This window comes from Citrus clementina, unplaced genomic scaffold (genome assembly GCF_000493195.1).
Source record: "Citrus clementina cultivar Clemenules unplaced genomic scaffold, Citrus_clementina_v1.0 scaffold_4, whole genome shotgun sequence".
NCBI lineage: Eukaryota > Viridiplantae > Streptophyta > Magnoliopsida > Sapindales > Rutaceae > Citrus > Citrus x clementina.
Window position 1 is genome coordinate 3,686,785 of NW_006262274.1, and position 16,816 is coordinate 3,703,600.

Consider the following 16,816-nt stretch of genomic DNA (forward strand, 5'->3'; position numbering starts at 1 on the left):
TTTCTTAATTAAAAGTGTTGTTTTCTATGAAATCATTTAAATTTCTTAATTAATCATTGTGGGCAGTGAGGAGTGACATGTTTGGCTTAGATTGTCAAGTCTGATCAATTTCTAGCTATACAATCCAAAGATGGGAAGTTGCAGCTTTGGGAGCTCTCAGAGTGTAATGGCTTTCCTTGTCTCCAGTGCCATTTCTGACTTATTTGTGTCTTGTGATGAGAATTTCTTCGTATGTAGTTCCATTGATGATACTGGTCACGTGCTTGAGATTGCAAATAAGTTTTTTTGATCAAGCGGACCTTCATCAATATTTGAAAAAGAATGTATGCATTACTATTTTCACTTTTCATTTGATATACTACTATATATACACACGATACATATTTTTGGATAGCTCTTTCTTTATCGTTCCATACGGTTAATTAAATTGTAGTTTGAATATAAACGCTACTTCACGACTCTCATGTTCGCCTTTTTGTACGATATGAGCCACGACTCCCATGATTCAGACATATCTCAATAATATACGTTACAACATTTTGTTACGGAAATACTATAAAATTCCATACTTTACGTTGAATAAGATCACCTAAAAGCATGTATTCCTTAATGATATATAGGTCTATATTTTGGGATCTTAAAAGACAAATACTTGAGGTTGGGTCAAGTGAACAAGTGAGAAAAAAATCAATAATGATAAATGACCTGAAAGGATGTTAATTAACAAACAATTAGTAATTCACAAAATAAATTAATAACACAATAACTAGTATTTAAAACTTCATGGTTTATGCTGAATAATATCACCTAAAATATATATATATTGTTTAATGATATATAAGTCTACATTTTGTTGATCTTAAAACATGAACACTTTAAATTAGGGCAAGTGAACTTGTGTTAAGTGAATTTGTGTTAAAAGAAAAAATAATGATATTTGACTTGAAAGAATGTTAATCTGAAATAATCAAACGTCGACGAACTCACTAAAAGTGTTTTTCTTGTTGGCAAACAAATATGACAATTATTACATAAATTCTCTCGATCATATCCTACACAACCATGCCAATTGACAATTAATTTATTTAAAGCTACAATTTTGTAACAACTCTAAAAAGAAAAAAATTTAGATTATACTTAGTTTATTATTATTTTTTGATTCAACATAAAAGCCACAAATTTTAAACTTCTTGAACATCATGAACTACTTCGGTTTGTTTGGATTTTTCTTAAAAGCTAAATAATTTGCAAGGCTGCCGATGTAGCGCTCCATGAATACTAACAAACTCCTTTTCTCTACCAAAACCACACATGAAAGTTCCCCTACATATGACTCACACATGATAACTTATTCGAATTTACATCAACTAACTATTCTAATTTTTTTTATTTTCATACTAAAATAACGAATAATGTGGTCAGGGCTTATTTTCTTCATAATGTGAAGATTTTACATGTTTCAGTTGATTTTTTTTTTTAGGAAATTCTTCACAGCCACGTCACTACCCTCGTGTATGCCTCTCTGCATAGAACCACAACTCTCACAACCTAGACATATCTTCGAGATAATATAAATCACAATGTTCCATTACAGAAACAATATGATAATTGATGAAAATCAACAAACAATCACTAATTCACAAAAGGCTGTTTATGGAGGTTGCAATAGTTTAGTTAATTAAATTATTTATCCTTTTTGGTAATATTATATGAGGCTGATTTTGTAATATAAATTTTTATAGCTTCCAAATTATACAAATGCCCCTAACAACTTCATTTACAGCTCCATAGTCAATATTGCTCCTCTCATTTTGATTTTGATTCAGTGATTTTTAGCATTTTTTTAGTTGTTAAACTTGTTATAATAGAGATGTATGACTATGATTCTAGTTGAGTTTGATTTCTCATGTGTATTGTAATGAAAGAGACGCGATTCTATTTCTGTTTGTTTTGGACCTTTTTGCTTTTGGACACCAAGGATTAATTGATTTTTACTTGCTTAGAAAGAATGAGATTCATAGATTTGATAATGAATTTATTATGATTTGATTAATACAATACATATTTTAGACTTCTGCATACAGTTGATCTAATTTGAATCATAAAAAGCTGATGATCTAGTAATTTTGTCAGTAATTTTTTTTTTATATTTGACACTTTTATTACATATTGATTTCTTACTATAATGCATAACTAATATTTTATTGCACAATATTTTGTATTTTTAATTTGAAAAAAGAGTAATGGTAAGAAATTTGTTCATTCACATTTTTTTTTCATTCATTAGATATTAACATACTTGTAGGTACGATTAACTTCTATTTCTAAAAAAAATTTGTTTTGAATATAATTTGAAATTTTGGTAAATGTTAATGTTATTTTTGTCCAATTGAAAGATATAAATGATTCATTCCCATTGATCATTTCATATTTCAACGAAACATTAGAAATATAATCAACCCTCTTTTTCTTCCCTCTTAGTTCCAATTTTTCAACCATTTATGATCTCAATTTAAATGAATTTAAGACTTGATGAATGCAGATTATTCATATGCTTTTGAGTATGTTCGAAGGAGTGCTACCATAGGTGATAGTACAATATTCACTCTTGTTCTCACATAATTATTTATTTATTTATTATTTTTAAAAATTTCATATGGTTCGATTGAAGTTTTATACAATATTTGTCGCAACGTGCATGAATAAAGTTGATAATTCAATAAATAAGTTTGTTGGCCATTTTGGTAATTATTCTATCGAACATTAATCATTTTTAAACTCATTCAGACTTATAGTAGTTATACATAAATTGTTGTTGGAATAATTTATTGAAACACATGCTTTGTCAAAGTTATTCATTTCACCCTCATGTTTTAAAGCCTATCAAAGCTCTGACTTTTAACTTTCTAAAAATTTCTTCACAACCGCTTACAACCCTTGTGTACGCCTCTCTGCACGACTGAACCATGACTTCCACAACCTAAACATATCTCTGAGATAATATACATCACGACATTCTATTACAAAAATAATATAATAAAAAGAAAATTGATGAAAATCAATATACACATTAATTGGTCTATGCCTTATGCTGAATAATATCACCAAAAAATGTGTATTCTTTAATAATATATAGGTCTATATTTTGGTGATCCTAAAATATGAACACTTGAGGTTGGGAAAAATGAACATGTGTAATACATAACATAATTTATCTCAAGGGCAAGGAGACACTATATATTTTTCACTAGAATTTTGTCAGGATTTTAGATCACAAAATTCGTCTAACATATTGTAATGCACAAACAGTTACGCAAGAAGTGAAGATAAGTCAGCTTATCTTTGGAGGATTAATGAAGGAAAATTATGTCATAGCTTTCTTGGTATGTAGTTGGCTTGAGCTGCTTATTCTTCTATTTTTTATGATTGTGAGCTGTAAAATTTTCTTATTAATTCCATATTTGCGTTCTTCTAGAATAAAAAATAATAACACATTATTTCATTTGAACTCTTGTTATTTCTCTTCAAGTCAATTGATTGGAGTTTCTGATTTGGCTTTTAGTAAAGATGGATCTCTATTTACTCATAGTGGGTTTGACGGGTGTGTCTTCTACTGGGACTCTGTAATTTTTTAATTGAAAAGGAAAAGTTGACTTATTAATGGGGACATTGAGGTTAAACTATTTGATTTCTTTTTTAATGATCAATTTATTCTCTCTTTTTTTTTAACACTAATCACTATACATATGACTTTCTCTCAGTGTTAAGTTGGCACTCAAAAAGCCATGTAATATTAGGTGGTTCAAGAGATTGTCAGGCTTACACATACGAAACTGCTAGAGAGGTTTTTAACAATTTTGTAAGTTATAGCGGTAGAATGACCTGTGGTGATTTTACTCTTGATGGTATTCATAAGTCTAATTTTTTTTCTCTTTTTTTGGGCTTCAACAATATTTGTTTCATTTATATATTTTGTAACTTTATATTGACTGTTGTTTGTTTAAGGTAACGCAATTTATACCGATTCCATTGTAAAAATAATACAATACAAAGACAACTGATGAAAATCAAGAAACAATTAATAATTCACAAAATAAATCAATAACATATTCACTGATATCTAAAACTCCATTGTTTATGCTGAATAAGATCACCCAAAAAATATATATTCTTTAAAGATACATAGGTTTACATTTTAGTAATCCTAAAAGATGAACACCTAAAGTGAACCTGTGTTAAAAGAAAAAAAAACAATAATGATTTATGATATGAACAGATATAAAACTAAAAAAAAAACGTGTACAAACTCATTAAAAGTTATTTTACAATTGGTCTACAAATATGCAACACACAAAAATAGAAAATCAAGAATTACTAAAAAAATGATAAACTCAACAAACAATTGGGTTAGTGAGGTAAACATTTTCTTTGGATCTTTATGCAAAATAAGTATAATAAGGCTCATTACTTTTAAAGATATAAGCTTCCTCACTTCTTTGAAAGTCTCTGGCGGTCGAGAAATGTTTTTGTTGTTTTCCATTAAAATGTTTCTCTACCACTCAGAATCATTATTGCCTTCATAAGGATGTTGGCCACCAGAAATGTAGTAAAATTGAGCACAAAAATTCACCATAAGTCTTTAAAATGCAAATTTCAAAAATTCATAGAAGGGTTAAATTTCTGGATCTAGAATAAAAATTATGGAGTATTAAATATCAGTTATTTTGTTTATTGATTTAATTTATGAATTAGTGATATATGTTTATTTTCATCAATTATCTTTGTATTACAGAGTTTCTGTGATGAAACATTGCGATTATACTGTTTTTGAGATATGTTTAAGATATGGGAGTCGTGGGTCAACCATGCGGAAAGACACACATGAGAGGCGTAGAGCGGTTGTGAAGCTATTTTCAGAACATGATAATGAAGTGAGAGTGCTAGCTCTTCAAAATTTGAAACAAATAAATTCTGATTATGTTGTTCGCTATTTTAAAACAGAAAGAATGGATGAGAGTTTGATGGTTTTCATGGAGCATCGCAGTGGAAGCGTTGTGGATTACTTAACTTTTAAGAAAAATCCTAACATGTTCAAGAAGTTTGCTCACTATGACTTCTCAACTGAATCAAAAAGGCTGATAAAGTAATTATAATCTAATTTTTCCTTTTGTCTTTTCTTCTCAGAGTTGTTACAAGATTGTAATTTTAATAAATTAATCACCAACTGGCATGGCTGTCTAGGGATATGATTAAGGGGTTGTATGTGCTACATGGTCAGAATTGTGTACATGGCGATATTAGGCCGAATAATATCCTAATTGCGCATAGAGAAAGTCATCGTGCAAAAGTTGATAAGTGTATAACTTCTTTTGGAGTTGGTAAGTAATCTGTATTTTTAGAGTTTCTTGTGTATAAAAACGTTATGTTTCAGCTTATTTTTTATTTTTATTTTTTTTAGGCACACAAGGTTGGCGATCGTCTGAATTCAATCCGGGACCAATAAGGGCAGCTGAAGATATTTTCAGTCTGAGGTTGGTAATTTTTTACTACATTTCTGGTGGCCAACATCCCTATGCAGGCAACGATGATTATGAGCATGAGAGAAACATTTTGATAGACAACAACAAAAATATTTTTCTACCAGAAGAGGCTTCAAAAGAAGTAACGGATCTCATGACTCCTCAAGCAAGCAACCTCATTGAGGTTATATTATGCAGAGATCCAAGAAAAATGTTTACTTTCACTGTTTGTTTAGTTTATAATTTTTTTTTGGGTAATTTTGGATTTCTTATTTCTGTTTGTTTTATATTTGCAGGCCAACTACAAAAGCTCTTTTGAAACATCCTTTTTTTTGTCAACCAAGAAGGCTATGGAATGGACTTTGTTCAAACCCTGAGCAACATACTTTTTACTAGTCAAGTAAAATATCAAGTGGATGCAAAAATATATCTGATTCAAACGTTACTTGATTTGAGTAAATTGCATGGCGAATTGCTGGACGACATTTGGCATATATCTAACAATAATCCTCCAAGAACCAGGCACTTGTTGTTGGAGATCGACAACACAGCTGATCACTTGTACAACTATCGCCCTAGCCTTTTTGGTATATTTGAGGAAAGAGTGTGTGATTACTACTTTACGAAGCTACTGCGTCTCCTAACTGAACTGTATTGGGTGGTTTGGGCTGATAAAGACACGAGAGAGCAATAACATATTCACTAGTATTTAAAACTCCATTGTTTGTGCTGAATAAGATTACCCAAATACATGTATTCTTTAACGATATTTAGGTTTACATTTTAGTGATCCTAAAAGATGAACACCTGAAGTGAACATGTGTTAAAAGAAAAAAAAATAATAACGATATATGATCTGAAAAGATATAAAACTAAAACAAACAAATGTGACAAACTCATTAAAAGTTATTTTACAGTTGGTCTACAAATATACAACACACAAAAATAGAAAATCAAGAATTACTAAAAAAAATGATAAACTCAACAAACAATTGGGTTAGTGAGATAAACATTTTCTTTGGATCTTTATGCAAAATAAGCATAACAAGGCTCATTACTTTTAAAGATATAAGCTTCCTCACTTCTTTGAAAGTCTCTGGCGATAGAGAAATGTTTTTGTTGTTTTCCCTTAAAATGTTTCTCTACCACTCAGAATCATTATTGCCTTACTAAGAATGTTGGCCACCAGAGATGTAGTAAAATTGAACACAAAAATTCACCATAAGTTTTTAAAATGCGAATACAAAAATTCGTAAAAGGGTTAAATTTCTGGATCTAGAATAAAAATTATGGAGTATTAAATATCAGTTATTTTGTTTATTGATTTATTTTGTGAATTAGTGATATATGTTTATTTTCGTCAATTATCTTTGTATTATAGAATTTCTGTGATGAAACATTGTGATTATACTGTTTTTGAAATATGTTTGAGATATGAGAGTTGTGGCTCAACCATGCAGAAAGGCACACATGATGGGTGTAGAGCGGCTGTGAAGCTATTTCCAGAACATGATAATGAAGTGAGAGTGCTAGCTCTTCAAAATTTGAAACAAATAAATTCTGATTATGTTGTTCGCTATTTTAAAACAGAAAGAATGGATGAGAGTTTGATGGTTTTCATGGAGCATCGCAGTGGAAGCGTTGTGGATTACTTAACTTTTAAGAAAAATCCTAACACGTTCAAGAAGTTTGCTCACTGTGACTTCTCAATTGAATCAAAAAGGCTGATAAAGTAATTATAATCTAATTTTTCCTGTCGTCTTTTCTTCTCAGAGTTGTTACAAGATTGTAATTTTAATAAATTAATCACCAACTGGCATGGCTGTCTAGGGATATGATTAAGGGGTTGTAGGTGCTACATGGTCAGAATTGTGTACATGGCGATATTAGGCCGAATAATATCCTAATTGCGCATAAAGAAAGACAACGTGCAAAAGTTGATAAGTGTATAACTTCTTTTGGAGTTGGTAAGTAATATGTATTTTTAGAGTTTCTTGGGTATAAAAACGTTATGTTTCAGCTTATTTTTTATTCTTTTTTTTAGGCACACAAGGTTGGCAATTGCCTGAATTCAATCCGGGACCAATAAAGGCAGCTGAAGATATTTTTAGTCTGAGGTTGGTAATTTTTTACTACATTTCTGGTGGCCAACATCCTTATGCAGGCAACGATGATTATGAGCATGAGAGAAACATTTTGACAGACAATAACAAAAATATTTTTCTGCCAGAAGAGACTTCAAAAGAAGTAAGTGATCTCATGACCCCAGAAGCAAGGAACCTCATTGAGGTTATGTTATGCAGAGATCCAAGGAAAATGTTTACTTTCACTGTTTGTTTAGTTTATAATTTTTTTTTGGGTAATTTTGGATTTCTTATTTCTGTTTGTTTTATATTTGTAGGCCAACTACAAAAGCTCTTTTGAAACATCTTTTTTTTTTGTCATCCAAGAAGGCTATGGAATGGACTTTGTTCAAACCCTGAGCAACATGCTTTTTACTAGTCAAGTGAAATATCAAGTGGAGGCAAAAATAGATCTGATTCAAACGTTACTTGATTTGAGTAAATTGCATGGCGAATGGCTGGACGACATTTGGCATATATCTACCGCGTCTCCTAACTGAACTGTATGGGGTGTTTGGGCTGATAAAGACATAAGAGAGCAATAACATATTCACTAGTATTTAAAACTCCATTGTTTGTGCTGAATAAGATTACCGAGAGACATGTATTCTTTAACGATATATAGGTTTACATTTTAGTGATCCTAAAAGATTAAAACCTGAAGTGAACCTGTGTTAAAAGAAAAAAACAAGAACGATATATCATCTGAAAAGATATAAAACTAAAACAAACAAATGTGACAAACTCATTAAAAGTTATTTTACAGTTGGTCTACAAATATACAACACACAAAAATAGAAAATCAAGAATTACTAAAAAAAATGATAAACTCAACAAACAATTGGGTTAGTGAGGTAAACATTTTCTTTGGATCTTTATGCAAAATAAGCATAACAAGGCTCATTACTTTTAAAGATATAAGCTTTCTCACTTCTTTGAAAGTCTCTGGCGATAGAGAAATGTTTTTGTTGTTTTCCCTTAAAATGTTTCTCTACCACTCAGAATCATTATTGCCTTCATAAGGATGTTGGCCACCAGAAATGTAGTAAAATTGAGCACAAAAATTCACTATAAGTCTTTAAAATGCGAATACAAAAATACAAAATTCGTGAAAAGGTCAAATTTCTTGATCTATAATGAAAAATTATTTTACTATAAAAAAAATTAAGATTAAAGAATAATAATAATCAAAATTAATTGCAAATATCTCTTACTACTGTTATTGGGTCCGGATTAAATTCAATTGATTGCCAAACACATGTGCTTACAATAAAGAACAAAAAGTAAGAGCTAACACGTAATGTATTTATAACTAAGAAACTCTAATAGTACAAATTACTTTACCATCTCCAAAAAAAGTTATACTCATGTCAATTTTTAGACGCCACCTTTCTCTATGTGCAATTAGTACATTATTGCATATGAGGTCATCATTTACACATTTTTCATCAGTTATTACATAAATCCCCTCGATTATATCCTACAAAGCGATGCCAATTGACAATTAATTTATTTAAAGGTGCAATTTTGCAACAACTCTAAAAAGAAAAATTAGATTATACTTATTTTATTAGTCTTTTTGATTCAACAGAGAAATCACAATCTTTAAACTCCTTGAACAACATGGACAACTTCGGTTTGTTTGGATTTTTCTTAAAAGCTAAATAATTTACAAGGTTGTCAATGCAATGCTCCATTAACACCAACAAACTCACTTTTTCTACCAGAACCACACGTGAAAGTTCCCCTACAAGTGGCTCGTCTGTGATAACTTGTTTGGATTTGCGTGAACTAGCGGACTCCATTTCTTTATTTTTATACTAAAGTAACGAATAATGTAGTTAGGGTTTTTTTTATATAAAGTAAAGATTTTGCACGTTTCAGTGGATTATTTTTTCGAAAAATTTCTTCACAACTACTTACAACTCTCTTGTACGCCGCTCTGCACAACTGATCTACGACTACCATAACACAAACATATCTTCAAGATAATATACATCATGATGTTCAATTATAGAAACATAATAATACAAAGATAATTGATGAAAATTAATAAACAATCACTAATTCACAAAATAAATAAATATACACATTAGTTGGTCTATGCTTTATGTTGAATAAGATCACCTATAAACATGTACTCTTTAGTAATATGGGAAATTTACGAAAATAACCATTAATATTTTATTATTTTCGCAATTAATCCTCTCAACTTTTTTCTATCAACATTAGCCAAACACAAGCCTTTCTTCCCAAATTACCCTTCTTTACAGAACAAAACCAACATTGTTTCTCCCATATCGCCAAACCAAAAGCAGCTTTTCACTCTTGAATCATCAGCCAACGGCGACCGCAAAAGACAACGATAAAAGTGATATCCGATCATAATCTATCCAGATCCAACACAAATCGACATCACTTAGTGGTATGAATTATTTTCTGAACTTACTGAACTGAGTCGGGTGACAGGTTGCCTGTCGCACCCACCTGGAGATTCATTAAAACTGTATTATTTTAATATGACTCAAATAAATTTTTTTTATAATTTCAGGCTTAATGGATTCAGTTGTACTTGAATTGTGTTACGATGGTTGGTGGGAGACATTAGAGAATGGCCGTATGGAGTACGTGAATAGTAAAAATCGAGCTTTTTTGGTTGGAAAAAATTATCTGTTTGATCAGTTATTGGCAAGAGTATACGAGGTGTTACAAATAAACCCTAATGACTATAGTATCACAATGAAGACAACATTGAGGTCTAGTAACACATTATATCGTATATGTGCAATGCCCATGGATATATGTGACGATGAAATGGTGAGGGTTGTGTTGCATATGGCATCTGACGTAGTTAATTTTGGATGCATTCCTATATTCGTGACCACATCACCTTGAGTTCCGAGCGAAGGTATTGAGCCACATGTCGATACAGAAACTTCGTTTAGAGCAAATATGTCTAGCCCCGATAATGATGAAGAGGTGTTGCCAAGGACAATATCGCTGCAGCAATATTACTCTCCAATCCACGACAATTATGACAACGATGATGATAATGGCGTTACGTTACAGGATGTTGGAGCAACGGTATTTTCAATAACGTCGTTGGAGCAACGATATTCTCCGTATTACAACAATGATTTTCGGGCAATGATGATTTTCATAATGAGACAGAGGGGGATAATGTTTGTGCAGAACCTTCTAATAATACGAGGCGAGGCACTCGTTTCAATAATGATGGTGATGATGGAGGAGTCGGTCCTTCGAATGTTCCGTCGTTTCAACATGAGGATGAGTGTGAAGACAATACTCCTGTGAATAACAGAGGCAATAGACCTATTCCTTCTATGGTTCGATCGAGAAAGAGAATTGACCCCCTTATAAGTCTTGCTCCAACTTTGCCTTCGAACATGGTTGCTCCAAGCTTTGTTAGCAGTTGTGACTCAGATGATATCAGCGTGGGTAAGCTATTTGCTGAGAAAAATGAGCTTATATTACAACTATGCAAGGTGGCCTTTAGAGATAAGTTTGATTTCAAGATTGCACGGTCTACTACGACACGTTTCGAGGCTCACTGTTGTTCAGAATCATGTAAATGGCGTATTCGAGCAACTAGAAGTTCGAACGAGCAAAATGTTCCTTGGGTGGTGAAGAGAATTGATAATGTACACACTTGTCATAATGAGGTATTGGTTGATGGACGTCATCAAGTAAGGAGCCGGGTTGTCGGTCATATTATCGCAGAAAAATATATTCAAGATAAGAGGATTTATACTCCCAATGACATAAGAGCAGATATGCAACAAGAATACAATGTTCAGTTAACATACCAGCAGGCATATAGGGCGAGAGAAGTTGGTCTTGAAATAGTTCGCGGCAACCCTGCAGAGTCATACAACTTGCTCCCTAAATATTCTCACGTACTAACTACAACGAATGAGGGTACAATCACTCACCTCGAGCAGGATGGAGATGGTAATTTCTTGTACTATTTTGTAGCACTCAGATATTCCATCAAGGGGTTTATGCAGTACATTCGGTCTGTCATTGCTGTAGATGGTACTCATCTGAAGGGACTATATCGTGGAAGCATGTTCGTGACAACATGTCTTGATGGTAACAATCAATTGTATCCGTTAGCCATTGGGATCATGGATTCAGAAAACAATGATGCTTGGGAATGGTTTATGATGAAGTTACACGCAGTGATTGGTGATAGACCTGAGTTGGTAATTATCCCTGATCGATGCACTGCCATAAGGAGAGCCGTTCTTAAAGTATTTCACAATGCAACTCATGGCGTTTGTTTTTACTACGTCAAAGGTAACATTAAGTCACAATTTAGAATGTCCAAAGCTCTTTGGGATAAATTTGAGCCTGCCTTTATTAATGCAGCAAAAGCATATGGCCACGAGGAATTTAAGAGACAACTTAAAGGGTTGTGGATGATCCACTCGGGTGCGGCTGATTACCTAGAAAATAATGTCGGTACGTGTAATTGGGCAAGGTCTCAGTTTGAAGGTAGGAGGTATAACATTCTTACCACCAACATCGCAGAGAGTGTTAATGCTTTCATGAGGGAACCTTAAAAATTTCATGTTACTCATCTTGTTGATCACTTTAGGAAAACATTGCAGCAATGGTTTTATGATAGAAAAATTGTGGCTGAATCAATGACTACTCGGCTAACAACATGAGCGAATGAAATAGTCACTGAGAGGAGAACTATAGCTGAAAGAATGATAGTTCGGCCGGTGTCTCCGCATCACTTTCAAGTTATAGGCGGTGGGCTTAAGGAAGGGTTGGTTGACTTGCAAAAGAGAACTTGCTCCTGCAGAGTGTTTCAGCTTGATCAGCTTGTGTGTGCTCATGCAATTGCGGCGTGTCTAACACACCGGGTGGATTTTATTAACTTTTGCTCGGACTTTTACACTACAGAATTGTTGGCGATAGCTTATGCACAACCAGTGGAGTCAGTTGGTGATGTGGCTGATTGGGAAGTTCTAGATGAAATTCAGGAGATGCAAGTATACCCACCAGTTGAGGCACCACCACCTGGCCGTCGTAAAGAGCTCAGAATACCCTCGGCTGGCAAGGACATTGACCGGCGGACTGTAAGATGCGGCCGGTGTCATGAACTAGGCCATAATCGTAAGCGATGTAAGAATCTTATTGCGTCGACTCGAAGTTAGTTGTATTTTGTGTGTTATTCGTTGGTTAAAACTATTATTGTTTTTGTGTTTCGTTGGTTAAAACTGTTATTGTTTTTTGTGTATTGTACACTTATATTTCAGAAAACTTTATTTTATTTTAAAGTTCAAAATGTGAGGCATTAAAATTATATAAACTTAAGTGCGCAAATTAAAAAAAATCAAATTTCAACATTAAAATTACTACATAGGTCTACAATATAATATCGTCATTAAATATATCAACGACAATCTTCTTTCTAAAGTACTCGACATGACTAGCGTTAAACTCCAATATAAGCCCGAACATTAAATACATCGTAACCATCAATACAAAAACACCGCAATCGCCAGTGCCTCTTTCTTGTTGCGGCACGCTCTTAACTGCAATAACTTTCCACGGGTCTTCACTCCACAACTCGGGTCGGATATTGTAGAAGCCAACATATTCCAACCATCGAGGGAATATAACTTCAAGTGGCTTGAATTTCAACTTGTACCTTTTGTCGTCGCGAAATGTGAGTAATGAGTCATAAATCCAAACTTTATTTTTCCGAAAGTGAACTCGTGCTAGTACCCAATGCGCGCCGTCCAAGTTAACAGGGATAAATAACTGCATATAAAAATTAAAAAACATGTTCGTTATATATGCAATTGAAATACAACAAAGAAAAAGCAACAACTCGAATATTTTCATTATAGAGCACGTGAAATGTAATAAAATACATACCATATCGACATCCGTCATTGATTTGGACATTGTGTGTTGTCGCCCATAAAGATAACTATTCAAGCGGTCGTCGAATACTAATGAATCGACCGCACAATCCCCGTTGTTCCATAACTGATTCAAGAACACCTAGTACATAGATAACCAAGAAATGCATAAATGAACAACACTTAAAGGCAATAATTAAAAATCAAATTAAATAGTATTTATAAGTTTTGTCGGCACGTTACCCAAAAAAATGTGTCAGTATGTGTGACACGTTGGAGTAAGGCATTTGGATACTGCCGTTGTTTCTCGCTAATCAAGCGGAGATACTCGTGAATATGCTGTATAAAAAAAAATATTACAATTTAAAAAAAAATTATACACAAATCCACAACAGAATACACCACGAGGAAAATATAAATCCCTCATCGCCTAGCCATCCCATCGAAGATATATTCAAAATTATTTGAAAGAATGACCGCGGGTACTGGACTCTCCGGCGAACTTTGCTATCACCAGTGAACCATTCGATCAAACTCAGCAAACAGACTAGAGTCCTCCAATCCTCTCAGTGGATTTACATCCACACTCGTACTCATGTCAATCGCATGCTCCATGATTTGGGGTCGCGATAAAGGCCGGACGTTCTGTCCTCGCCTGACCGGAGGAATCATGTAAGGACTGTTATAAACATACGATGGTATGTACGCGCGGCCGAACTTACTAACCCCCGGAGGCGCCTCTGTGAACACCTGCACGCTCTCCCCACTAACATTCCCGTAGAAACTATACAATGACGTGGGCGTAGACAAATTTTCATTGCCCACGTCAGTATACACTCCATAGTCATCCGGGGCCTGTACATTCGCCAAAAAGAACATATTAAATAACTATCAAATTAAAAGTTAAACGAACATAATTATTAAATTTAAATTAGCTTACCGCATACGAGCGTGCAGTGGGAGAATCCTTATTTGGACGCTTAGAAAATGTGTCGATGAAGCCAACAAAGGTTTCTTTAAAATCTTTTAATTCTGACTTTATTTCATACACGTTACGATCAATCTTATCCAGCCGTCGTCGTACGTAATCATTAAACTGTTTTGTCCTCGACTATTACAAAAGGAAAAAATAAATTTAGAATAACAATAAAAAAATAATAATTTATAAAGGAAAAATATCATATATTATTTATAACCTCAGAATCCCGTGCGTCATCAGAGTTGTCTGTTTGCTGCTGGTGGTCATCAACAGCCACCTCATCCTCAAAAGTGTCATGACCCACCTCATCCTCAAAAGTGTCATGATGCTACTCTGGTATTGGGTTTGGTATGTCATCATGATCGTCATGCTCGTTTGATTGCCTTGTAACCGACGGCATCGCGTTGATTGAGGGTTGGTGCTGTATAAAGTATCATTTAAAATTAGTAAATGAAAAGTCAAAAATTTCGATTAACAAATTTTTTGTACTTAGAGTATACCGACCTTATGAACCCAGTCTGGAATGCTTGGCAAGTAATCCTTCACAGAGAGCCAATATTTTCTGCTACTCTCCTTTGAATTTAGCTCAAGAGTTTGTAAAACGTCCCCCTGCCATAAATTCAATTGAAAATTTTAAGTAAGTATACATTTCTTAAATTTAGTAAAGTTAAAAAAATAAGTAATACATATTACTTACAAGACGAGATTCGTCGTTGAAGAACGAATAAACCTCCGCAAAGTTGATTCTCGAAGACGCCATGGGCTTCCATTGCAGAATGCAGGGAATCTTATTCTTCATTTTGACGACCCATGTTGATGGCAACCCTCCGATTGCTTCGTAAATCCAAGCCTACAACAACCAAAGTGAAAAATCAAATAAAACAACTATCAAATATTTAATACTATAAAACTTATTAATAAACAAAAAAAAAAGCTCCTGAACCCCAGACGTAAAGCCGTAAAGATTGTATTTTTTAATATTATGATCTGGATTTTTCAACCGAGTCTTCTTAAATTTCTCGTCTTTCTAGAATAGTGCATTGTCAAGACTCTCGTAAATCATTTCCCACGACAATAGACCCCATGGATGCTTTCGGAAGTACTGGATATCATCAACTTGGTCAAGCCAATCGAAATTAATTTGACAGTGATTTTTTCTTGCATTCAGTACTCTGTCCGCAAAATAAAACAGCGCAATCTTTAATGCGTCCATATCGTCCATTTCCTCGAATTTCAACTCCTTAAATACTGCATCGAATTGCTTCACATTAATCTTACGATGCACCCCACCAAAATACGTATTCCGTAGCCTCTGCTCCATTTCATCATTTTCTTGATTGGTATCAACACCAAATGAAAGTCCAGTAACCAAGCACCATTCAACAATTGACAAGCGAATCAAATGCTTACCAATTTGAAACCATAATTGATCCTCACGGCTATCTTCTTCATGGGCCACTTGCTGCAGTAAAAGATTGTGCAAAATTACCCCACTAAATGGAAAACTTCGACACTCCAAAAAATGCCCAAATATATCCTTTTTGAACATACTCAACTGCCGCTTTGTTAATTTTTTCTCGATGGCTTTTACGACCGAAGATAACATACACATGCTCAAAATTCGACCAGGAAAGTGATCAGCATAACGAAAATACATCTTGCCTACTTCAATATCCGGTGATTCTGATTTCGCCATGTATCTGTAATATTTATAAAATTATTACATTACATTTACAGAAAAAAAATTGACTCGTTAAAAAAAACTCTAATTTTTGGTGCAACAGCGCCTGCTGTCACACCAAATATGGTGCGACAGCAAGCCGTGCATGGGCGCACGCTGCTGCCTAGCGATGGACGCGCGCGCGCCCTGCGCCCCTCCCTCCCCACCCCCAAAATTAAGCGCAATCACTCCAAAATCGAAAACAATACTCCCAAACACCACCAACCACCACAAACATCATCACCACCACTATTATTCTCAAGCTATAACTATTATTATTCTAAAATCTCATTTTAAATTAATGAAAATAAGAAAAATAACTAACCTAGGTTTTGTTGAAGGTTGTAGATCGTAGATCGGATGTCGGTGAGAGATGGAGCCGCCGCCGACGAGGGTTGATGTCGTCGCCTATGATGGGAGTTGGATCGGTTTGGGAGAGATGAGTGAAAAAGAGTGTTAGGGGAGAGATGAGGGAGGGGTATTTTGGTCTCAAATGTTGTTTTATGGCTAATGTTGATAGAAATATTTTTGGGGGGTTAAGATGAAAAAAAGCAAAAATTTTTTGGTTATTA

At 33.8% G+C, this 16,816-nt stretch overlaps 4 protein-coding genes across 4 annotated transcripts; 2 read left to right on the forward strand and 2 right to left on the reverse strand.

The window, feature by feature from the left end:
* Window positions 1-4,865: 4,865 nt before the first annotated feature.
* On the forward strand, window positions 4,866-5,896 carry LOC112098923 (serine/threonine-protein kinase/endoribonuclease IRE1-like). Its single transcript, XM_024185638.1, has 4 exons — window positions 4,866-5,143; window positions 5,242-5,378; window positions 5,459-5,703; window positions 5,816-5,896. Exons 1-4 carry the CDS (start codon window positions 4,866-4,868, stop codon window positions 5,894-5,896), a joined length of 741 nt encoding a protein of 246 aa, XP_024041406.1.
* Window positions 5,897-12,378: 6,482 nt separating this feature from the next.
* LOC112098924 lies at window positions 12,379-12,831 on the forward strand. Its single transcript, XM_024185639.1, has one exon. It carries the CDS (start codon window positions 12,379-12,381, stop codon window positions 12,829-12,831), a length of 453 nt encoding a protein of 150 aa, XP_024041407.1.
* A 211-nt stretch (window positions 12,832-13,042) lies between these two features.
* LOC112098925 lies at window positions 13,043-14,217 on the reverse strand. Its single transcript, XM_024185640.1, has 4 exons — window positions 14,068-14,217; window positions 13,789-13,884; window positions 13,559-13,687; window positions 13,043-13,441 (listed from the first exon to the last, which is right to left on the reverse strand). The coding sequence occupies exons 1-4, from the start codon at window positions 14,215-14,217 to the stop codon at window positions 13,043-13,045; spliced, it is 774 nt and encodes a 257-aa protein (XP_024041408.1).
* A 1,334-nt stretch (window positions 14,218-15,551) lies between these two features.
* Window positions 15,552-16,220, reverse strand: LOC112098926. The gene has a single exon (XM_024185641.1). It carries the CDS (start codon window positions 16,218-16,220, stop codon window positions 15,552-15,554), a length of 669 nt encoding a protein of 222 aa, XP_024041409.1.
* Window positions 16,221-16,816: the final 596 nt, after the last annotated feature.